The following is an 18,868-nucleotide window of genomic DNA, read 5'->3' on the forward strand; positions in this document are numbered from 1 at the left end:
CTCTCTCTCTCTCTCGGTCGAGATTTGTAGGAAGGGAGGTCGAATTCGGTAGTGGATGTAGGAGAGTAAAGGGAAACAGAGCTAAGTTTTGGGGGTTTCGGTGAGCTAAGGTGAAGTGCGTTGTTCCGCTACGTCACGAGGCGTGTTTCGGTACGTACCGAGAGCTGTGGTTCGGGCTGTGTATATAATACTACGGAGTATATCCGCACCTCACTATTACTACTGTAATCAGTACCCTACCACTAGAAGTGTGCCCTGAGCGCAACCAGCTAAAAAAGAGCCACAGGGGAACATTCGGAGCTTGAAGACCATCCAATTTAGTGGATCCTCAGCCCGAGCTTTGTGGCTGCTTCAGCGCTCCAATCAAAGCCGCAGGGTGAGATGCCCCTCCCCCACCCACTCTCCAACTCCAAAATTTAGTGGGTTGAACCTGGCTTTTGGTACTGCTGAAATGCTGGGAAAGTGCAGCTCTCGCGTCGGCGCTGCCCAAAAACGCGACTCCCAAAAAATAAGAAACATCACCACACAAAAGTCCATAATCACCATCTAGACGCAAGACTGCAGCTCGTTGCTGTGATGGCACACCTGCCCTCGATCGAATCTACCACATAGAGACGTCTTGACAGGCCATTGCTCTCCTTAGCCCGCGCATGGGGGCAGCGCAATGGCATCAGTCAAGTCCCTGGGGCTGCATCAGCCTAGCGGCCTACGCCATACAGCACACGAAGATGCCTCGCCATCAACGTATTCCTGGGAGATTACTACCGATCCCGACCATGACGAGTATGAAGATGGAGGCGAGGTGGAGGACGAGCTTCTAGTTACCAAGGACTGCGTCGTTTGGAGTCGTGGTGGTGTCTTTCGAAAGTCGTTCAAGTTCGACCTTGAAAAAGAACCCGTTACACAAGCCCTGCTCGCCTCCTTTCCCACCTCCGGCCACGACGCGAAGAAGGATGGGAAGAAAGCTTCATCGATCAAGTCAAACGAACCTCGACGTCTATCACGGGCGTTGGTCGTCTTCCTACGCACACAAGCCCACGTTTACTTCCTCTCCGGCACGAGCCATGTCGTCCATATGCCCTTCGAAGTCGAGGCCGCCTGCGCCGCACCACAGGGTGTCATTATTCAGCGTAAACAACGAAGCGACAATACTGCTCCTGTTTCCCTCAAGTTTCCGAAAGTACCGCCCAACTCGTTCGTCTCCTCGCAAATCACCCTTACCTCCCCGCGAAGCTCGCAACATACCGTCTTCTCTGTTGAAGGACTTAATAAGCCCAAGTCTCTACCTCTGAGACTGAGCTCGACGTTGGGAAACATGTGGGAGACACCCTTAGAACAGCCGGAATCTCATTGGCCTCGTTTGGTGTCTCTGATGGACCCGTTACAAGAGCTGGGACTCGTCGTTACTCGACCAGAAGCTGCAACCCGGGAGAAGAGGAGAAGAAGCACTCCGAAATCGCCATATTTCCTCGATCCTGCCGAGGAGATTCTCCATGTAGAGGAAATCAAGCACCCGGGTGCTCCCAAGACCAAGAACTCGGAACCTCTTATACTCGCCGTCACGATCAACCGCGAGGCTAGCACATACGGTGTGTGGAGGATGACATATATCAAGAACGAAGACCCATTCATCGGCCGTCTTAAGAAGGACAAGAGCAGAGCTGAGCGTCGTCGAAGCTCCATGCAGCCTAATTTCGCCAGTGGTGCTTCGACACCAGTTCAGACCAACTTCCGTGAAAGCTTCGGTGCCCCCCTTCCCGGAAAGCGATCTAGGAAGAGCGAGAAGGTGGAAAAGCTGGACAAGGTCGAGAAGCCATTAGACTTGGTTTCCTCTCTCGACCTAGAGAAGGAATCTGGTGCAAACAGGAGGCAGTCTCGGCGAGTGAGTTCCATGTTGGCACGTGCCGACCTTTCTGCTTCTCAAGAACGGTCTGTCTTTGCCGAGCAGCCAATAAACCCATCGCTTGGAGGATCCAAGGGTAGCCAGGGACCTAGACATAGTGGTGGCTATGGTTCTTTCAACTATAACCAGACGATTCACCCTAGCTTGGGTAGTCTGCTAGAGGCCCCTATTGACGGTGTCTTGGAAGAACTCCGCGCCGGAGGGGACTTTGAAGGTTTCCATACCATGGGATTAGACGATCATGTCTTTGATGGACTTACTCAGGAGGTCATGTTCACCAAGATTCAGACCATTTCTCTCGACAACACAAACGTGCGGTATTCGCTTTCCAAACAACCGGCCCGAGACCACTGCAAGGTGTTCATCTTGACCGCACCGCAGTTCGCAGTGGATGATCCTCTGCGTGGCGAGCTCCTTATTGGCATTCAAGACTCTCTCGATAATAGACTCCAGCTGTTGACAATCGACTTGCAACGAGGGGCCAGGTTCCTTGTGCCGCCAAAACCTGGCAAAACCACTACTTCCTCGGAAGACCCTGTGAGGTTGTCCTGTGGCGCTCTTCGTCGAGCACACCACGTGGTCGACTCTTGCAAGATAACAGATGGTGATATCTCGGTCATTCTCATTCTCTCTGAAGGCCATGAAGGACGCAGAGAATTAAGCATCCAGGCTCCATGGAGTCAGATCACACCTATAAACCTACCACTCATGTCCTTGGAGAATGTCAGAAGTATGCATTATCGTGGCCGCGTGGTTGATCGAGATGTCCGCCACCGGAAATCGGAGGCCATCGAAGTAGCTAATGGCAACGTAAGCGGCCTTCGCTATTCCAAGGCAAAAGGAATGGTCGACATGGTTGACGGGGAAGGGCGACATCATCAGATCCAGATCCAGCTTCAACCCCACAATCCCCTTGTACGGAAGATTTTAGATACGTGTCGTAGCATCCTTCCGGGGTCACATGCTGAGAAGATGTTTCCCGGCTGGTGGCATGTCATGATTTGGTTGAGATGCGAAGATTTCGAGGTTGCAGATGTGGAGTGGTCCGCACTGGTTATCCAGCTACTTGCGATTTACCTGGCCCTAGGGAAGGCTGATGGCAAGCAAACATCCCCATCAAAGCGTTCCGGAAGTAAGCGGCGACAACAGTCGGGGTCTTTCGGGTCGATTCAGAGCCTTGAGGACTGGAACACTTTGCAATTATACGAAACACCCAACGCATTGGGGTGCCCAGCCTGGCAGCAAACTCGTGGCTGGGACTGGACCCTTGATGAGGACCTTGAAGACGGTCGAGACAGCCCACCCAATTCTAGTCTTAGGGACTCCAAGTTCATGTCTACCCACATCCAGTATGCCAGAGCCTACCTCGCATCGCCGCTTGGAGAGAAGGCCATCGGTTCCGGCGGCTACCTTCCAACGGGCATGCAACGGAGTGCCGAGAACCGCGGCAACGCTGCCTGGAACATATTTGTAGCTCTTCATCTGCTCCTCGAGGAACAAAAACTAGAGATAATGACGCCTGAATATGCCTCTCCCGGAACGGCACAGTTGAGGGTAGCCATGTGCCAGATTGCTCGCTGGCTGCAATGGCATGACTTTGTCGCCATGTACGAACTAGGCATCCAGGAAGAGCTGGAGCCTCGTTACGATTCCGGTCAGTTTAGTACCCTTTTTGTTTTGGCAGTCTCTTTGCTAACTCGATACAGAACTTCGCCTCGAAGTCCCCCTCACCCAGCCGTCTGGTGTCGATTTTGACATCTTTCACTGGATACAGACATGCTTTTCCACCGGTCAATATCACCCGTTCCTCACACTAGCCAACCTTTACCACTCGCAGACCATGAAGAGCGAGCAGGATTATCTCAAAGACTCAAGATGGGCTGCTATAACCCCCAGAACACTCATGTTCAAGCGTCTTTTCGAAAAGCTCACCCCCAAGAGCAACTCAGTCAGCATCGTTGAGGCTATGCATTCAGCAGGCATCGATGGCAGAGTGCTCGAGACACTACCAGAGGCAGTGCTTACGCCTTTGAAAGACTCCATTGCGAGATGTCAAGCCCGCCCGCCTGCTTCCTGGCCCAAGGAATTGCTCGAACTCGTTAACCGCGGTGATATCAGCATGATCCTGGCCCCCGGCAAGAAGCTCGAGAAGAGCACTGTCAATGTTCTCGTAAGTCTTTGCACAGTCATAATGTTTCTTCGACTAATCACTTGTAGACACCTACGCACAATGCCTCCTGGGACTATCGAACCATTTGCCAGAGTGTTGAGGAGTACAACAACACCGGCTTTGATGAAGGAGAAGGCACTGAACGCCAGGCCGTTATTCGTGCACTGTTCAAAGAGGATCGTCGCCTCAACGAGGCTCAAGAGCTTCTGTCCACCCACCGAGCCCGCGTCGTCCGTCTCGAGGCTGAACCTAACTGGTCAGAGAGCGAGTATCTCGAGCGGCAGAAGGAGCTCGTATCCAGGATAGCCACGGGCACCCTGGCGATTCCCGCTGGTCGCGCGCTCTTGTACTACAGCCTACGATATCCGCTACTGACACAAAAGACCCATGTAGGGGGTTTCAACCTTAACTGTATAGTACGGCCCACCAACGTCACAGTCGGCGTGGACAAGTCACTTTTCACCGAAGAGAAAGTATGCTGGGGCTTCTTCCACCAAGGCGTGGCGGCTGGCCTGGCCATCTCGCCCCAAGCTAAAGGAATCGACACTTCGTGGATCCTTTACAACAAGCCCGGTCAAGACCTTAGCAACCGCCATGCCGGTTTTTTGCTGGCCTTGGGCCTAAACGGACATCTCAAAGGCATCGCCAAATGGGTTGCCTTCAAATACCTAACGCCAAAACACACAATGACCTCTGTTGGTCTTCTCCTCGGTCTTGCCGCCTCCTATATGGGCACTATGGATTCTCTCATCACCCGTCTGCTCTCAGTTCACGTCACGCGCATGTTGCCTCGCGGGGCTGCCGAGCTGAACCTGTCACCGCTGACCCAGACGACCGGTATTATGGGCATCGGCCTCTTATACTGCAACAGTCAGCACAGACGTATGAGCGAGATCATGATGTCCGAGATCGAACACGTCGACGAAGAAGACGAGGATGAGCCGTTGCGAAGCGAGTGCTACCGCTTGTCTGCCGGTTTTGCCCTTGGCCTCATCAACCTTGGCAAAGGCAACGATCTCAGAGACCTCCATGACATGAGGCTAACCGAGAGTCTTGTCAACATTGCCACGGCCACGAAGAAGGTCGAAATGGTCCACGTCCTGGACCGAGCGGCTGCAGGAGCGGTAATGGCGCTTGCGCTGATATTCATGAAGTCAGAGGACCACATCGTGGCTCGAAAGATAGACGTGCCCGACTCTGTGGTCCAGTTCGACTACATCCGCCCCGATATCCTACTCTTGCGAACCCTCGCAAAGAACTTGATCATGTGGAACAAGATCGAGCCTACCTTTGAATGGATCTTGGACAGCCTACCCAAGCCATACCGCGTCCGCCACAAGCTAGTCAACACCAACAAGCTGAAGAGCACCGACTTGCCGTTCTTCAGCATCATCACGGGTCTCTGCTTCTCCATCGCGCTGCGCTATGCAGGCAGCGCGTCGACAAGGGTTCGCGACCTCCTGATACACTATCTCGACAACTTTATCCGCATCTCCCGCATACCGGCTACCTTGCGGCCTCCGCCTAACGATTACCCAATGTACGACGAAGAGCTTGCTCGCTCAAATGCTCGCATGTGTCAGGACGTTCTCGCGCTGTCAGCCGCCATCGTCATGGCAGGAACCGGCGACCTCGTCGTCCTCCGACGCCTGCGTCTCCTGCATGGCCGAGATGATCCCGATACCCCCTATGGCTCCCACCTCGCCGCGCACCTCGCCATCGGCTCACTCTTCCTCGGCTGCGGAACAGCAACCTTTGGCACCAGCAACATGGCCATCGCCAGTCTCCTCATCTCCTTTTACCCCGTGTTCCCTACGTCTGTCATGGACAACCGAGCTCACCTCCAAGCATTCCGCCATTTCTGGGTGCTGGCTACCGACCCGCGATGTCTCGTTGCAAAGGACGTGGCGACGGGCCAGCCGATCACGGCGCCCATTGAGATTCGCAGGAAGAAACAGCCAAACGAGCCGCGGAGCTCGGAGGCGGAGACTGTTATTCGGCAAACGCCCTGTTTGCTCCCGCCGCTGTCAGAAATCGCTAGCATCAGGACGAACGCGGGGCCCGCATTCTGGGATCTCGAGCTCAACTTCGAAAAGGACCAATCCCTTGCGGAGGCCTTTGGCAAGAATCAAAGTCTTTACCTCCGCCGCCGCCCGGCGCAGGAGAAGCCGTTTTTGTCGACGCTCCGCGCCCTCGGCCGGGATGCGCTCGCGGACGTGACGGACAACGGCAAACGCGACCCGCTGGAGTGGTTATTTGGGCTCGACGCCCTGCGCGATCTCACGTACGCGGAACGAGCCATTGTCCTCGACCGCAGCGCGAGCTCAGAAGGCGCGGGCAGCGAGAGCTCAGGTTCTTCCGTGGACGCCCGGCTCGTGTTGGAGAGGAGCGTCGACGGCGCTTCGCGGGAGAGACTGCTAGGACTCAAGCTGCTGTTCGAGTGGGCTGATCGCCGAGCCCAGGTTGTGGCCAAGGGCAAGAGCGCAGACGGAGGGAAAGATGACAAGAACCAGGAGTGGTGGATGCGGGATAGCGTCGTTGAACAACTCAAGGGCCGCGTGTTCCTTGCCGGCCGTGACGAGATGCAGACCCAGCAGAGTCTTGGGTAGGTCATGACTGACGTTGAATGCGGAATAAAAGCAGATAGATTATGGCGTTGCTGGGATGGTCAGTGGACAGGAGTAGATATCAGATATCCTATGAAGACACGTTTAATGAATCAATTACCTGGGAACAGGTATCTCAACATCCTACGATCTCTAATATTCCTGGCTTCATTTCCCCAAGCATCTGCATCTTCTTTTGCATATAATTTGGACACATTTCGCAGAGAGCATTAGACATCCAGCATTCAGCATCCAGCACACAACACCAGGCACACACACACACGGAACGATGCAAAAAAAAAAAAAAAAAAAGAAACCTTGTAAAAAACTTGTAACATTTCAATAAAAGCGGTGATGGAGGGAAACTTGAACAAAATCTTTGGCCACCACACCCTCCTCTCGCCCCTCCAAGTTTTGTCACTGCCCTCAAGATGGTTAACCCCCTTATGTCTTTGCCCTGAACGCCGTGCCAATGCAAAAAGAAGCCCTCGGGATAAAAATTTCTTTTCACCAGCCTGTTTTTGGTCTCTTTTGTTCTTCTTCTTCTTCTTCTTCTTCTTCTCTTCTTCTTCCTTTCCTCTTTTTCGTCTCTTTCTGCATGTCCACCTTCCACGCGGCCTCTAATCTTTTTCATCTTCTTCCGCGAAATCACCTGCCCGCGGTCCTAAACAACTCCTTTCCCCCTCGCTTACTTTCGTGTGAAAGAGACGAGACAGGGGAGGGAGAAATGGACTGATTCCTTGCTAAGATCGACTGAAACCAAAAGGAGGCGGAATAACGGAGTTCGTTGCGTAGAAAAAGAGAGAAAGAGGGAGCGTGTTCTATCGTGTCATGTAAGAAAGAGGTGAAAAAAAGGAAAAGAAGAAGAAACAAAAAAAGAGGGAAAAAAAAGAGAACCCGGTCTCATTTCTCTCTCTGTCGAATGAAAGCCGTCTACACCACATTTACCCGGTTTTATCATTATCCCATTTATTCAGACTTCTCACACCAACCAACCAACCAAACCCAACTTGATCGGTCTCGAATCCCCCTTTTTTAAGCAGAAGACTTGGAGACGGCGGCGGTGAGCACCTGGGTGCGGAAGAAGCCGCCCTTGGTCTTCTCGATGACCTGCTGGTAGACGTTGTTGGGGGGGTGGTTCATGATGACGGTGCCCTCCTGGGAGTCGATCTTTGCGTCGAGGCGGGTCTCGCGGATGAGGTTGACGATCCACTTCTCGCCGTCGTCGGGGTTGAGGCCGAGCTTGGCGGAGAGGTCGCGGATGTTCATGCGGCTGAAGATCTTGCAGTAGCTCTCGCAGATGAGGTGGCGGGCGGCGTCGACGAAGGCGTCGCTGGAGGACATGAGGAAGAAGTCGGCGCGGCAGACCTCCTCGGCCTTGCGGAGGGCCTCGCGGGCGGCGTTGAAGTCGTGGGCGACGTACAGGGCGGAGACGAACTCGGTGACGGGGTCAGAGTACTCGTAGGCCTCCTGGCGCACGTAGCGGATGACGTCCTTCATCTGCTTCTGGTGCAAGCTGCTGTTGCGGGAGCGGGAGCGGCCGGTGATGACGGCGGCGATGAGGTAGCGCAGGACCCAGGGGCACGAGGTCTGGATGGTGTTAATGTAGGCGGCGCTGAAGAAGAGGTCGAGGATGGGCTCGCGGGCAGCCTCGTGGTTGAAGAGGGGGAACAGGGCCCAGTGCACCAGCATGGTGCGGTGGTCGAGCTGGGCACGGGGGTTGTTGAAGAGCTTGGAGTCGATGCTCTCCTTGACCTTCATGATCTCCTCGACGGCAGAGTCCCAGTTGGTGGTGAGGATCTCGGAAGCGAGCTTACCCCAGGTGGCGGACGCGACGCGGTCGTTGTCGGTGGAGAGGACACGGAACTGATAGAGCAGCTCGGCGGCGGCGCCGTAGTTGCCGCAGCGGAACTGGAACTGGCCAAACTCGTAGAGGGCGTTGACCATGTCAATGGTGACCTGTTAATTTTTTTGACAGTCAGTCACAGCAATCCAATACTACTATCCGTCTCTTCCTCGAATAGCTTTCACACCTCCCCCCCCCCCCCCGCCTTGCCTGATTTGCGGGTACCATCATGTGGAGTAACTCACATCGTGATCCTTCTTCAAGAACTCCAAGTTGGCAACCTTGTCGCTACGCAGAGCGCCGACGACGTCCTCGCGGGTCAAAAGCTCGGAAATCTTGGCCGTATCCTGCTCGTACTTCTCGAGCTGGGCAATGACATCGTTGCGCTTCTTGGTGTACTCGGCGGGGGGCTCGCTGCCGCCGTTGAGGTCCTGGTAAAGCTGGGCGACATAGTCGGCCATGTTGGTGTCCTCGAGCAGCTTGATCTTTCCGGCGAGGATCTTGCGTGCCTTGGTGTCATCGCCCTTCTCCTCTGCGCGGCCGGCCTCGAACTCGATCAGGGGGAAGACGAGGTGACGGGAGAGCTGCGACGCGAGCTTGGGCAGAATGCTGTCGCCGTCGATAGCGGCGTAGACTTCCTCCATGATGGGCGATTTGTGATTTCGGGTGGATGTAAAAGGAAGAGAGGAATTATTTGATGCGTCGAAGAGTAAAAAAAAAAAAACAGGTGACGTCGTCGGGGGGGGATCGTACAAATCGATATCGGAGTCGTCGTCGTAACGCGGCCGGTCCCTCGCAAATCGCAGCTTTTTGCTCAGATCTTTTCGCTACCGCGAGAGGGGCAAAAGAGTTTTGGGCATTTTCGCCAAAGAGAAGAATTGGTGGGGGGCTTCCCGCGTTCCGGGGTTTTCCCGCTCCGCCTAATTTGCAAAACACAACACACACTCGGACCGTGCACCGCTTAGAGCTTGGATTACCTAATACTGCCAGTAAAAAGGTGGGTCCACCAAAACGGCACGGCAAGCTACGCGAATTATCCCGAGCTTCAACCGGCGCGAATCCCTTCAGCAGAAACCTCTGATATCACGCTACAGCAAGGCCAAGGAGCAACCTCACGACCCTGCTGCCCACACCACCACCCCCCCTCCTTACGGCACAAGACCCAATCCGTCTCTATCCACCTCCACATAACGAACTAAGATGCGCTCAGCACTCACGAGAACCGCCCTCGCCAGGCCGGTCACTTCTCTCCTCCTCCTCCCCCGACAGACAGCCTTCCTCCCCACGATACGATTCTCCTCCACCGAGACCTCCCCCGCGACGGAGACATCCAAGACGAGATCCTACACAGTCGGCCTGACAAACTCAAACTCTTACCCGGTGTACAAGCACGACAAGGCCGCGGGATCCTCCAAATTCACCATTGTCAAGAAGATTGAGGGAAACAACAAGGCTCTGGTCCAGGACCTCGTGCAGGAACTCGGCGTGCCCAAGGAGAACGTCAAGATCAACCCCGTGACGAAACATATTGAAATCAAGGCGCGTTTCCATACTTCTTCTTCTTCTCCCGAACACATAAGCCTAAATCTATATCCCCCCTTCTCCAAACCAGTCATTCGTAAAAATTAACCACGGGCAAATGAACTGACCAACATTCAATAGGGTCACCATGTCGAGCAGATCAAGGAGTGGCTGAGCTCCACGCTGGGCAACCCCAGAACCCCGAAGACGTTACCGATCGAGGTCACGGCATGAAGCGGACGTACATGCGTGGGTGGAAAAGGGTATGAGCAGACTGCGAGGCAGCTTTGTATTAATCAACCAATGTAACATATGGATGAAGAAGAAGAAGAAGAAGGGGAAAAAGAAGAGAAAGAAATAAGGCCTGATTAGACACTTGGGGTGTGTCCAAGTCAGACGAAAAGTGTCATACTATACCAAGTTACATTTAAAAGTCAAAAAATGTACTATTATCTCCTTCAGAGGGAGGATTATCACAACTACGAAGCACGTTTTTATCACAAAAAGAAAAAGAACAATGGGCCAGCGGCGATTGAAGTAGTGGCTTTATTAGTTAACCAGACATAATCACCTTCAAACTAGCAGACAATCACCATCCAAAGCTTGCAAATGGAGGTATTCTTGCATTGTCGCGTCACATACACCCTATGAAAGAATGGCTCCAATCAAGCAGCCTTAGTCGCTCCATGCTCCCAATAACTCCCGTCAACTCGCCCCGTCTCTTTTTTTTGGTTACACACTTATACACTATCCCGTACCATTAGAGCGCAGTATAAGACACTCGGTTTGGATAAATCTTTGCCACAGAAACCCCCATCTGGTATCAGCAGAAGCTCATCCGCACAAAACGCAAAGCCCCCGACTCCGTGTCTATGCCATGCATAATCCTAAAAGTCGTAACACCACCGGAAAAAGTCTAACAATCCAACGCTGCATAAGCTGTGAGGTTCTTAATCACTCCGTCCTTGGTCCACTCGGGCGACCGCATTAGCATCATCTTGAACAAACTTTCTTCAGAGGGCAATGCGTCTGCAGGAAGCGTCGACTTGGGGTCGTTGGGGTCCCGAGACTTCTCAGCCAACCGCCTCAGCGTTGAGATACCACACGTGGCAATGTACACCAGGCCCGTATCTCGGCCCGCCGGGTCACCCTGTCCGCTCCGCGTCTGCCACGGTTGCTCGAACTGTGCCCCAAGAACCTGTACAAAGTGATACAGACTTTGAGCGAAGCCGTTGCCGCTTGCGAGCCAAGACTTGGCGACGCCGGTTTCGTGGCCCGGTGCAAGTGAAGCGATGATGTCCGCAGCCAAAAGACCTTGCATAAGCCAAGGCTTGCGGTCTTCGATAAGTCTGAAGAACTTCTCGGGTGCCTCCATGTGAGCTACAGCGGACTCGGGCGATTGAATCGGTACGACGGTGGTCGAAAGGGCAAATGCTCTTGTCAGAAGGTCATAGGGCGGGTTGCTGCTTGCATCCGTGGCAAATATCGTCTTGTAATGCGTCCGGTTCGGCTCGTCTCTAGCAAGGAACCTGGCCAAGGCATCGACTGCATGGAATGTGTAGGTGTGGACGCCAGGCTGGTACGGTGGGAAGTAGAGCTTGTCGTCCACCAATGTGGGCCCAGGAGCTGGTGCGAATGCTAGCAAGAAGTGTAGCAGGCAAAGTGCTTGTTCGCGACCAGGAACCTCGACAGCGCCTGCAATGTTGGATAGCAAAATAATGGCGTCTTTCATGAACTCAAGAGTGTTTGCGTAGGTTCGGAAAAGCATGCTGCGTGTACCGAGATACCGAATCACAGCGCAGAGAAATTTGATAACCAGCTCGTCGCCAAGCACCATGTGGTTCTCGTTTGCAGCCTCGGGGAAAGACAAGTTACGGAGGATCGTGATGACGCAGGAGAAACGATCGACGGCTCGATCAAGTTCGTACTCGGGCGACCCGAACTTTGGCAGTTCTCTGACACCCATCTTCTCTGTCCAGCAGGCGCGTGCTACGTCTTCGTACGGCGTCAGTTGAATATCCGCCGAAGCCTCTTCTGTGTTCTCCACAAGGAGATCCAACTGCTCCTCGGCGCATTCCAGCAGTGCCTCGATCAGCTCTTCGCAATATTTGAGATGGATGTGCAGGGCTTGGTGCTGCGTTGCCGTCACAGTTGCCAGAGTATCTAGCGCAAGCCGAACTTCACCATGGATACCAGACTCTAAACTGCGAGTGAGCGCATGAAGATCCACGTAGCCCAGCTCATACGGAGGCGGAATATCAGGCTTCAGAGTTTGAAGCTCCAAGCCTTTGAGGTCGAAAGCACGAACGTTGATACCGCCATAAGCCTCCAGGGGGCGAGCGCTAGGAGTGTACTCGTCCGATTCCTGAGCGAGTCGTAGCATCCGTGGCTTAATGGAAGCAGCCATAGGGGTCTGGTCCATGCCGGGAGGAGCAGGCATTGGCATACCTCCGGCCTTGACAGAGGCTGGAGAAGCTGAAGGAAAAGCGCCGGGGTGGCCTGGTGTAGGTTCCACACTCCGTGACAGGCTGTTTCGCGCATGCCCATGGGGAACATTGCCTGGCGTGTGTTGTCCCGGTGCTTGGGGGGTTTGGAAACCATTCACGCCAGGCGGCTGGCCACTAAACGACCCTTGCTTAACGGGTGTCTGGACTTGAGGAGGCATGTTCGGCTGGCCTTGCGGCATCATCTGCTGAGGAGGCATCTGACCCTGAGGAGACGTTTGTTTCGTGGGAGTACCCTGGGGTTGTTGGCCCGGCATAGGCTGATTGGGCATGCCTTGCTGCTGCTGCTGCTGCTGTTGATGTTGATGATGTTGTTGTTGCTGCTGCTGCTGCTGCTGCTGTTGTTGTTGTTGTTGCTGTTGCTGCTGATGTTGCTGCTGCTGCTGATGTTGCTGCTGCTGTTGTTGTTGCTGCTGCTGCTGCTGCTGCATCATGCGTTGTCGGTTTGTCTGCGCAACCCATGCCTCCTCGAACCTAAGCAAATTCCTTTCGTAAATCTCCTTCAACATTTGAGGCGCCTGGGGTATTTGTCCGGGGTGAAATCCGATACTGTTAGAGACATGAGGCCACTGGTTGCCAGCAGTGGTGGGCTTGTATCCTCCCTTGGATTGGACAGCCTGGAATAGGGTCAACAAATTCACGGGGCGATTGCCGATAACGGGGTTCGCGTCAAGCTGAAGGCCTTTAGCCGTCATAAAAGTAGTCAGGCTCTTCATGAACTGCTCGGGGTCCGTTCGAGGCATCGGGCGCTGCTGCTGCTGCTGGGGGCGCATAGCACCAGGAGGCATCTGGCCGTTAGGCATTTGCATGGGCTGCTTAGGCATCATGCCACGTCCTTGAGCAGCGTTTTGAGCCTGCATCTGGGCCATCTGCATATTTTGCATGTTTTGCATATTCTGCATACCTTGCATATTGCCTTGTTGTAATTGCTTCTGGAGACGCGCCTGATAAGCCGCCATTTGCTGTTGTTCCATCGGGTTCCGGGGCTGCATATTGGGAGGAAGCATCTGGTTCGGCATCTGACCCATATGTTGCGGCATTTGTCCCATCTGCTGGGGCATCATGCCTCCTGCCATCGCATTCGGGTTCGGAGAAGGGCGCGCTGGTGATTGCTGGGTGGGTGTAAAATTGGGGTTGAAGCCCGGGGGCATGTTTGGCACGTTTTGCATGTAAGGATTCGGCTGAGGCGTGCTGTGTTCGGATGGATTGGGCGATGCTTGGGGGGCGAACTGTTGGGGACCGGGAGAGAAGGGGTGCGGTGATGCGGTCGCGACTCGTTGAGGCACGCTGCCGGGACGAAGCTGGTTCGCCATTATCGGGGATGGCGTCGCGTTCGCAGAGCCATTTGCTTGGAGATGAGGATAGGGCGATGGTTGACCTTGGCCCTGTTGGGGCATGCCGCCGCCTTGATAACCGGGAAAGGTTTGGGGCGTCTCGGAGCGCGAGGTCGGAAGCATACCGGGATTTTGTCGCGGCGAGCCGGCGAGGCTGTCTTCGCGCGGACGGGGTCGTTTTGATGGAATGACGGAGTTGGTTTGATAAGCCGGGTTCTGGAAGGATGATGGAGAAGCGTTGCGCATCTGACCATTTTGCATGGCGGCGGCCATTTGCTGTTGCTGAGCCTGCTGCTGCTGTTGTTGCTGCTGCTGCTGCTGCTGCTGGGCCTGTTGAGCCTGCTGGGGATTGGCGAACTGGGCAGGGTTGAAATGGGCAGGACTGCCCATGAAAGCTGAGGGATCCATCATGGCTCCAGCAGCATTGGGATCGTTCATATGTGGAAAGCCGTTGCCATTATGGTTTGGGACCGCGGCCTCGTTCATCCAGGTGCTCATGACTCTATGGTCGGGATGGAGCGACCCATCGAGCGATTACTTAAGAAATGTCAGTGACGAATTTTTTGACTCGATGAGCCAAGGTCCATTGAGATGGAGCGATAAATTGCTGAGATGGGGAGTGACACGGCAGCGGGCTTGTCGCGATGCAGACTTATCGCGCGCGTCGCGGTTGTGTGGTGGACGTGGTGGTGCCTTGTGGTGCTGGGGGGGAACGAGCGAGCGAGCAAACGAGTAGTAGCGGGTGTGTGTGTGGGAAATCAGTAGTGGAGCGTCCGCTTTTTGGGGGGTGCTTTGGCTAGGACGGACAGCCGGGTTTGGGGGGAAGGAAAGGGCCGGCTGTGTGGTGGTGCCTGGACCTTCTTTGGGGGGTGAGAACAGTGGAGGAAGGTAGGCAGGCAGTACAGGACAGAGAAAGCAGGACCAGGCTGGGCCTGAGAGTGAAAGGGAAAGCAGACGGCGAGCAGGAACCGAGAGAAAAAAAAAAATTCAAGGAAGGGGACAGCCAAAAGACAGGGTCCCCAGGAAAGCGCGACACACAAGAGGAAAGCTGCCACCAACAGCGATTGGCAGCAACAACCTGAGTCGCGCCTTCTAAGATTTTTTTCTTCCTCTCGCTCTTTCCTTCTCGAATAATGCGCCTGCTTTAACAAGATAAACCCCGGGGCTAGGGGGGGTGGGAATGAAAAATGCAAGGAATAAGGAAAGAAGGGGGGAGAGAGAGGAAGGCGAAAGCCTGCAGTGCTGCAAATCGCGATTTCGCGCGTCTCCAGCAAAGCAACTTCAACTTCAACAGCCACCAACCATCAGAAGATAGCACAATAGCATCAAAAAGCCAGGTCACGAGATAATTAAAATAGAACTTACAACTCTATCGGCGGCCCGGGGGTGATCGGGATGGGGGTGCGAGGATTGGAATAAAAAAAAAAGGGTACGACTTTCGGGGCGACGGCGGAGGAAGGCAGGAGCAGCTCGGGTCGGAGCAGGACTCAGAATTGGACAGGACAGGACAGAATAGAGAGAAACAGAGCGATGGGACCGGCCAGTATTGAGAGGCCGAGGGTGGTCTGGTCTTACCTAAGAGTTCCTGAGGAAGGGTGACGGACCTGACGGAAAGGACAAGCAAAGACGTTGTGGCAGAATCAGGCTCGATGAGCGCGCTGCTGCAGCTGGAACTGGAGTCGGATTGGGGAGGGTGGATGAACAGGTAAGTCTGCGACTCTGGGACGCGCGAGTCTCTTTCTGTTCTGCGAGTCGCCAAACCACCTCAGCCCCCCCAACTCTGCTGGCTCTGTTGCTTGATTGGTTTCAACACCTACCCACGGAAATGCTCTAAAACGCGCCAATTGTCCGTTTACGGATTAGCGTCTCTATGGCCTCGTGTGGCCGATAGCCGGCTGAAGCCGACGGTCCAATCAAACGGGCATGTTAGTGAAATCGTAATACTCTGTGGGCCTGCTGTTAGTGAGTAGATGAGAGTTTGCCCATTGCCACTACCAAATTGTGCCTCTTTCTCTATTGTACGCATACTGAGCCTCATCTGAGCCGTCGTCAGCCTCTTCGAGGGGACCCCAGGATCATCGTCATCGTAGTGGTCGTCGTTGTTTGTGTTGGCTTGTTTACCGTGTTTTTCCTGCATCAAATCCCGTCGAAGCCACGTATTACTGCCGCTCACATCCCATTTTCTTTCAATCCTGGCGGTGCTGTAGAAGCCTCTTCCCCCCATGACCGATTGTTTTGATTTTGCGTGCCAACGTGAGGCCGTGTGACACCATTCCATTTTTCATCGTGGCAGCCGTGAGTGCCTCCCAATGAGTCTTCGAAACGGCATGGGAACCTTCCAAAGTCGATTTGCTTCTGGCGATGCCAGCCAGGCTTGCTCCTTCTTTTTCCTTTCCACATGCAGGCAGACGGTCCAGGCCCGTTACACCAAGCCGTAAAGGCCGCAGTCAGTAAAAAGCCAGCAGCATGTGTGGGACATCGCTGCCGATACCAAGAATACTGTAGCAAAATGGAGTAAGGTTTCCCCTGGTGGTCATTAAACCTGCCGAGATGACCGCTGGGTATGGAAAGAATGGTCCATCCAATCCATCGGCCTCCCAGTTCGACTTGCACTTGAGCACTTGTTCAAAGAGCATGATTTCAATAGGCCGCTTGGCAGGAAATATAGGCCGGCATGAGACGAGGGTGACTACTTGGTCAACAATAGATTTTGTGAAGATAGGCGCAACGAGATTGCCGCATTGCCAAGCGTGGCTGAAAATGCTCGACGAGCCAATTTGTCGCCTGCAATCGGACAGAACAAGAGCGGATGCTGCTTCTGCAAGTCGTCCAGACCAATCTAGTACAACAGCATAACTGCATCCCCGTATTCAGGTCTGGCGAGGTTGTACAGCTGTGGAACAGAACACAGGATGGTGCATGAACGCCGAGAAGTAGCAGGCAGTAGCAGAACGTGCCGGTGCAGCCATAGTTCAAGGTAGGACAAGATTGCTGATTTGGCCGTCATCAATAGGCGGCTTATAAGATGCAGTCTAGCACAAGAGCTGTGAGATTGGCAGCTTGTCACACCTCGCAGCCCAAGGTGACGTGATGTAAAGAGCTGGGCGCCTGTGAGAATCCCATTCCCAACCACGGAAGATTTTGGCGACACAACTTTCGGTGTAAGTGGGGAGATCCTTGCCGGGTGCAGATCTCGGGGACAAACTCTTGGTTGGAGAATTATGGTCTCGCAGCACCAAGAGGCCAGGAGGGGTTGCAAAAAAAAAAACCGACAAGTTGGCGCCGATTCTGGCCATCCTCGTGTGAGGAATAAATGGTGCATTTGAAGACTGCCGCTGTCGTTCGTTGTCCATGGTTGCTGCATGATGCCCCGCCAATGAAGCCCAGAGAAAGCCAATGCGGTAAAGGCGCATCCTTCCCAGTGACATGGCTCAGGTCGAGACGGCCACCCACCCCCGTCCAAATCGCCCAACCCCAGTATCAGTGATGACCAACCACGCAGGCCACTTTTTGCCGTCATGAGAAGTATTGACACTGCCAGTGGGCCGGACGGCATAGTGTCTCAACCCCCTCTCAGCAAGCGGCAGGCCATCTGACAAAAGCCATTTTGAGCATGTGAACTTTGGTGCGTTTTTGAATAGGCAAATGATACCGTGCTGTGGTAAGGTAAAGGTAGGAAGGGGAGGCAGGTAGGGTCCGGGCCATTCTCAGGGTTTGTTTCGTTATTTTTTTTGGGCGGGATCCCCCCATGTCTGGCATGGTTTGGCCTGGCCTGGTGACGGCCCCATAATGGTAATGGGCCCGCATGGCGTCCTGGAAGTCTCTTTGCTGGTACTACCTAGGGCTCGCATGGTGCTTGGTGCCGTTCCTCGGGTTTTTGGGTCGGTTGGGCTCCCTTTTCTCTGCTCTTTTCTTCTCTTGGTTCTGAGAACAGGATTGGCATTAACTTGGGCGATGTCGGACGGTCTGGCGAGTGGCCGTGAACTGATGGATGGAGACTCTGACCATAGGTAGCAAAACACCCCTGGTCGACCCCGTTCGTGGAGGAGCCCCCCAGCCAGCCATGACTGTTTCGACCTTTTTGCGGAGGGAGTCTGCCCTTTGCTCGTCGCTCAGGTTGGCGTGCTTCTGCTTTTGTGATGGCGGGATCTTTTGTTGATTGCTTCCCAGAGCTCGAGAATGGTCGTCTGTCGCAATGGCGGTCATTTTTGAGACTGGATTGCGGTGTTCTGCTGTCTTTCCAGTTGGCTTATACAAGCCCTGAGAGTGTGAAAACTGTGGTAAGGCCCAAGTCGAGGTACCAGTTCCAAGTCAGTAAATCCAAAGAATGGCAACAAAAAGGACCACGAATACGCAGCAACGGCAATCAGAAAAAACTCTAAACTTGCAAAACAGCGAAAGGAGCACGAAGGGAGACGACAGGAAGGTGAGGGAAAAAAGCGAGAGAAAGAGGAGAGGAACGGGGGCAGGTTGGGCGATTTATGTGAAGTACATGGCAAGAAGTACCTGGCCGCCTCCTTCCTGCCTGTGTCCATTTACCACCACTTAGCAGGTGCCTGCCTATCCTTACCTCACAGTGCCCCAGTGCCAGTGCCAGTGCCAATGCCAATGCCAATGCCAATGCCCAGCTTCACCCACACAACCTCTTTCCTTTGCTGCGTTTTAACGGCAGCGGTAGGCAAGGCCCTTCATTCCCATTTCTCCTTCCCGTTTTTATTGATTTAACCCTATGTTGCCCCTGCCTTGTTCTGGGGAGACACGAATTTAAATCTTGTGACAGAAATTCAAGGAAGGTGCGGTGCGGCGCTCATGGCCATATACGTAACGATGTAAGGTGCCTGCCTACCTCCCTATGCTACCACCTACGACTCGCCATGGATCCGGTGTCTTCCTACCAAACATCAAACTAAAAACAGAAAGCCTCTTTCCTTCTCATGTCGCTCATATCTTAGCCCTTATTTTACTTTTTTATTTTTCCCTTTTC

At 53.9% G+C, this 18,868-nt stretch overlaps 5 protein-coding genes across 5 annotated transcripts; 2 read left to right on the forward strand and 3 right to left on the reverse strand.

The window, feature by feature from the left end:
• Nucleotides 1–664: 664 nt before the first annotated feature.
• CTRU02_209123 (20s cyclosome subunit (apc1)) lies at nt 665–6,682 on the forward strand (the record flags this gene model as incomplete). The annotated part of the gene is made up of 3 exons (XM_036725926.1): nt 665–3,557; nt 3,610–4,073; nt 4,121–6,682. 3 exons carry the CDS (start codon nt 665–667, stop codon nt 6,680–6,682), a joined length of 5,919 nt encoding a protein of 1,972 aa, XP_036582119.1.
• A 1,032-nt stretch (nt 6,683–7,714) lies between these two features.
• CTRU02_209124 (Eukaryotic translation initiation factor 3 subunit E) lies at nt 7,715–9,169 on the reverse strand (the record flags this gene model as incomplete). The annotated part of the gene is made up of 2 exons (XM_036725925.1): nt 7,715–8,638; nt 8,771–9,169. The coding sequence occupies 2 exons, from the start codon at nt 9,167–9,169 to the stop codon at nt 7,715–7,717; spliced, it is 1,323 nt and encodes a 440-aa protein (XP_036582118.1).
• Nucleotides 9,170–9,725: 556 nt separating this feature from the next.
• Nucleotides 9,726–10,280, forward strand: CTRU02_209125 (mitochondrial 54S ribosomal protein mL49; the record flags this gene model as incomplete). Its single annotated transcript, XM_036725924.2, has 2 exons — nt 9,726–10,064; nt 10,188–10,280. The coding sequence occupies 2 exons, from the start codon at nt 9,726–9,728 to the stop codon at nt 10,278–10,280; spliced, it is 432 nt and encodes a 143-aa protein (XP_036582117.2).
• Nucleotides 10,281–10,962: 682 nt separating this feature from the next.
• Nucleotides 10,963–14,382, reverse strand: CTRU02_209126 (arid/bright DNA binding domain-containing protein; the record flags this gene model as incomplete). The annotated part of the gene is made up of 1 exon (XM_036725923.1): nt 10,963–14,382. One exon carries the CDS (start codon nt 14,380–14,382, stop codon nt 10,963–10,965), a length of 3,420 nt encoding a protein of 1,139 aa, XP_036582116.1.
• A 3,444-nt stretch (nt 14,383–17,826) lies between these two features.
• CTRU02_209127 (uncharacterized protein) lies at nt 17,827–18,090 on the reverse strand (the record flags this gene model as incomplete). Its single annotated transcript, XM_036725922.1, has 1 exon — nt 17,827–18,090. The coding sequence occupies one exon, from the start codon at nt 18,088–18,090 to the stop codon at nt 17,827–17,829; it is 264 nt and encodes an 87-aa protein (XP_036582115.1).
• Between the last annotated feature and the right edge of the window lie 778 nt (nt 18,091–18,868).

Source organism: Colletotrichum truncatum (genome assembly GCF_014235925.2).
Source record: "Colletotrichum truncatum strain CMES1059 chromosome Unknown Contig_0005, whole genome shotgun sequence".
In the NCBI taxonomy this organism is placed as follows: Eukaryota; Fungi; Ascomycota; class Sordariomycetes; order Glomerellales; family Glomerellaceae; genus Colletotrichum; species Colletotrichum truncatum.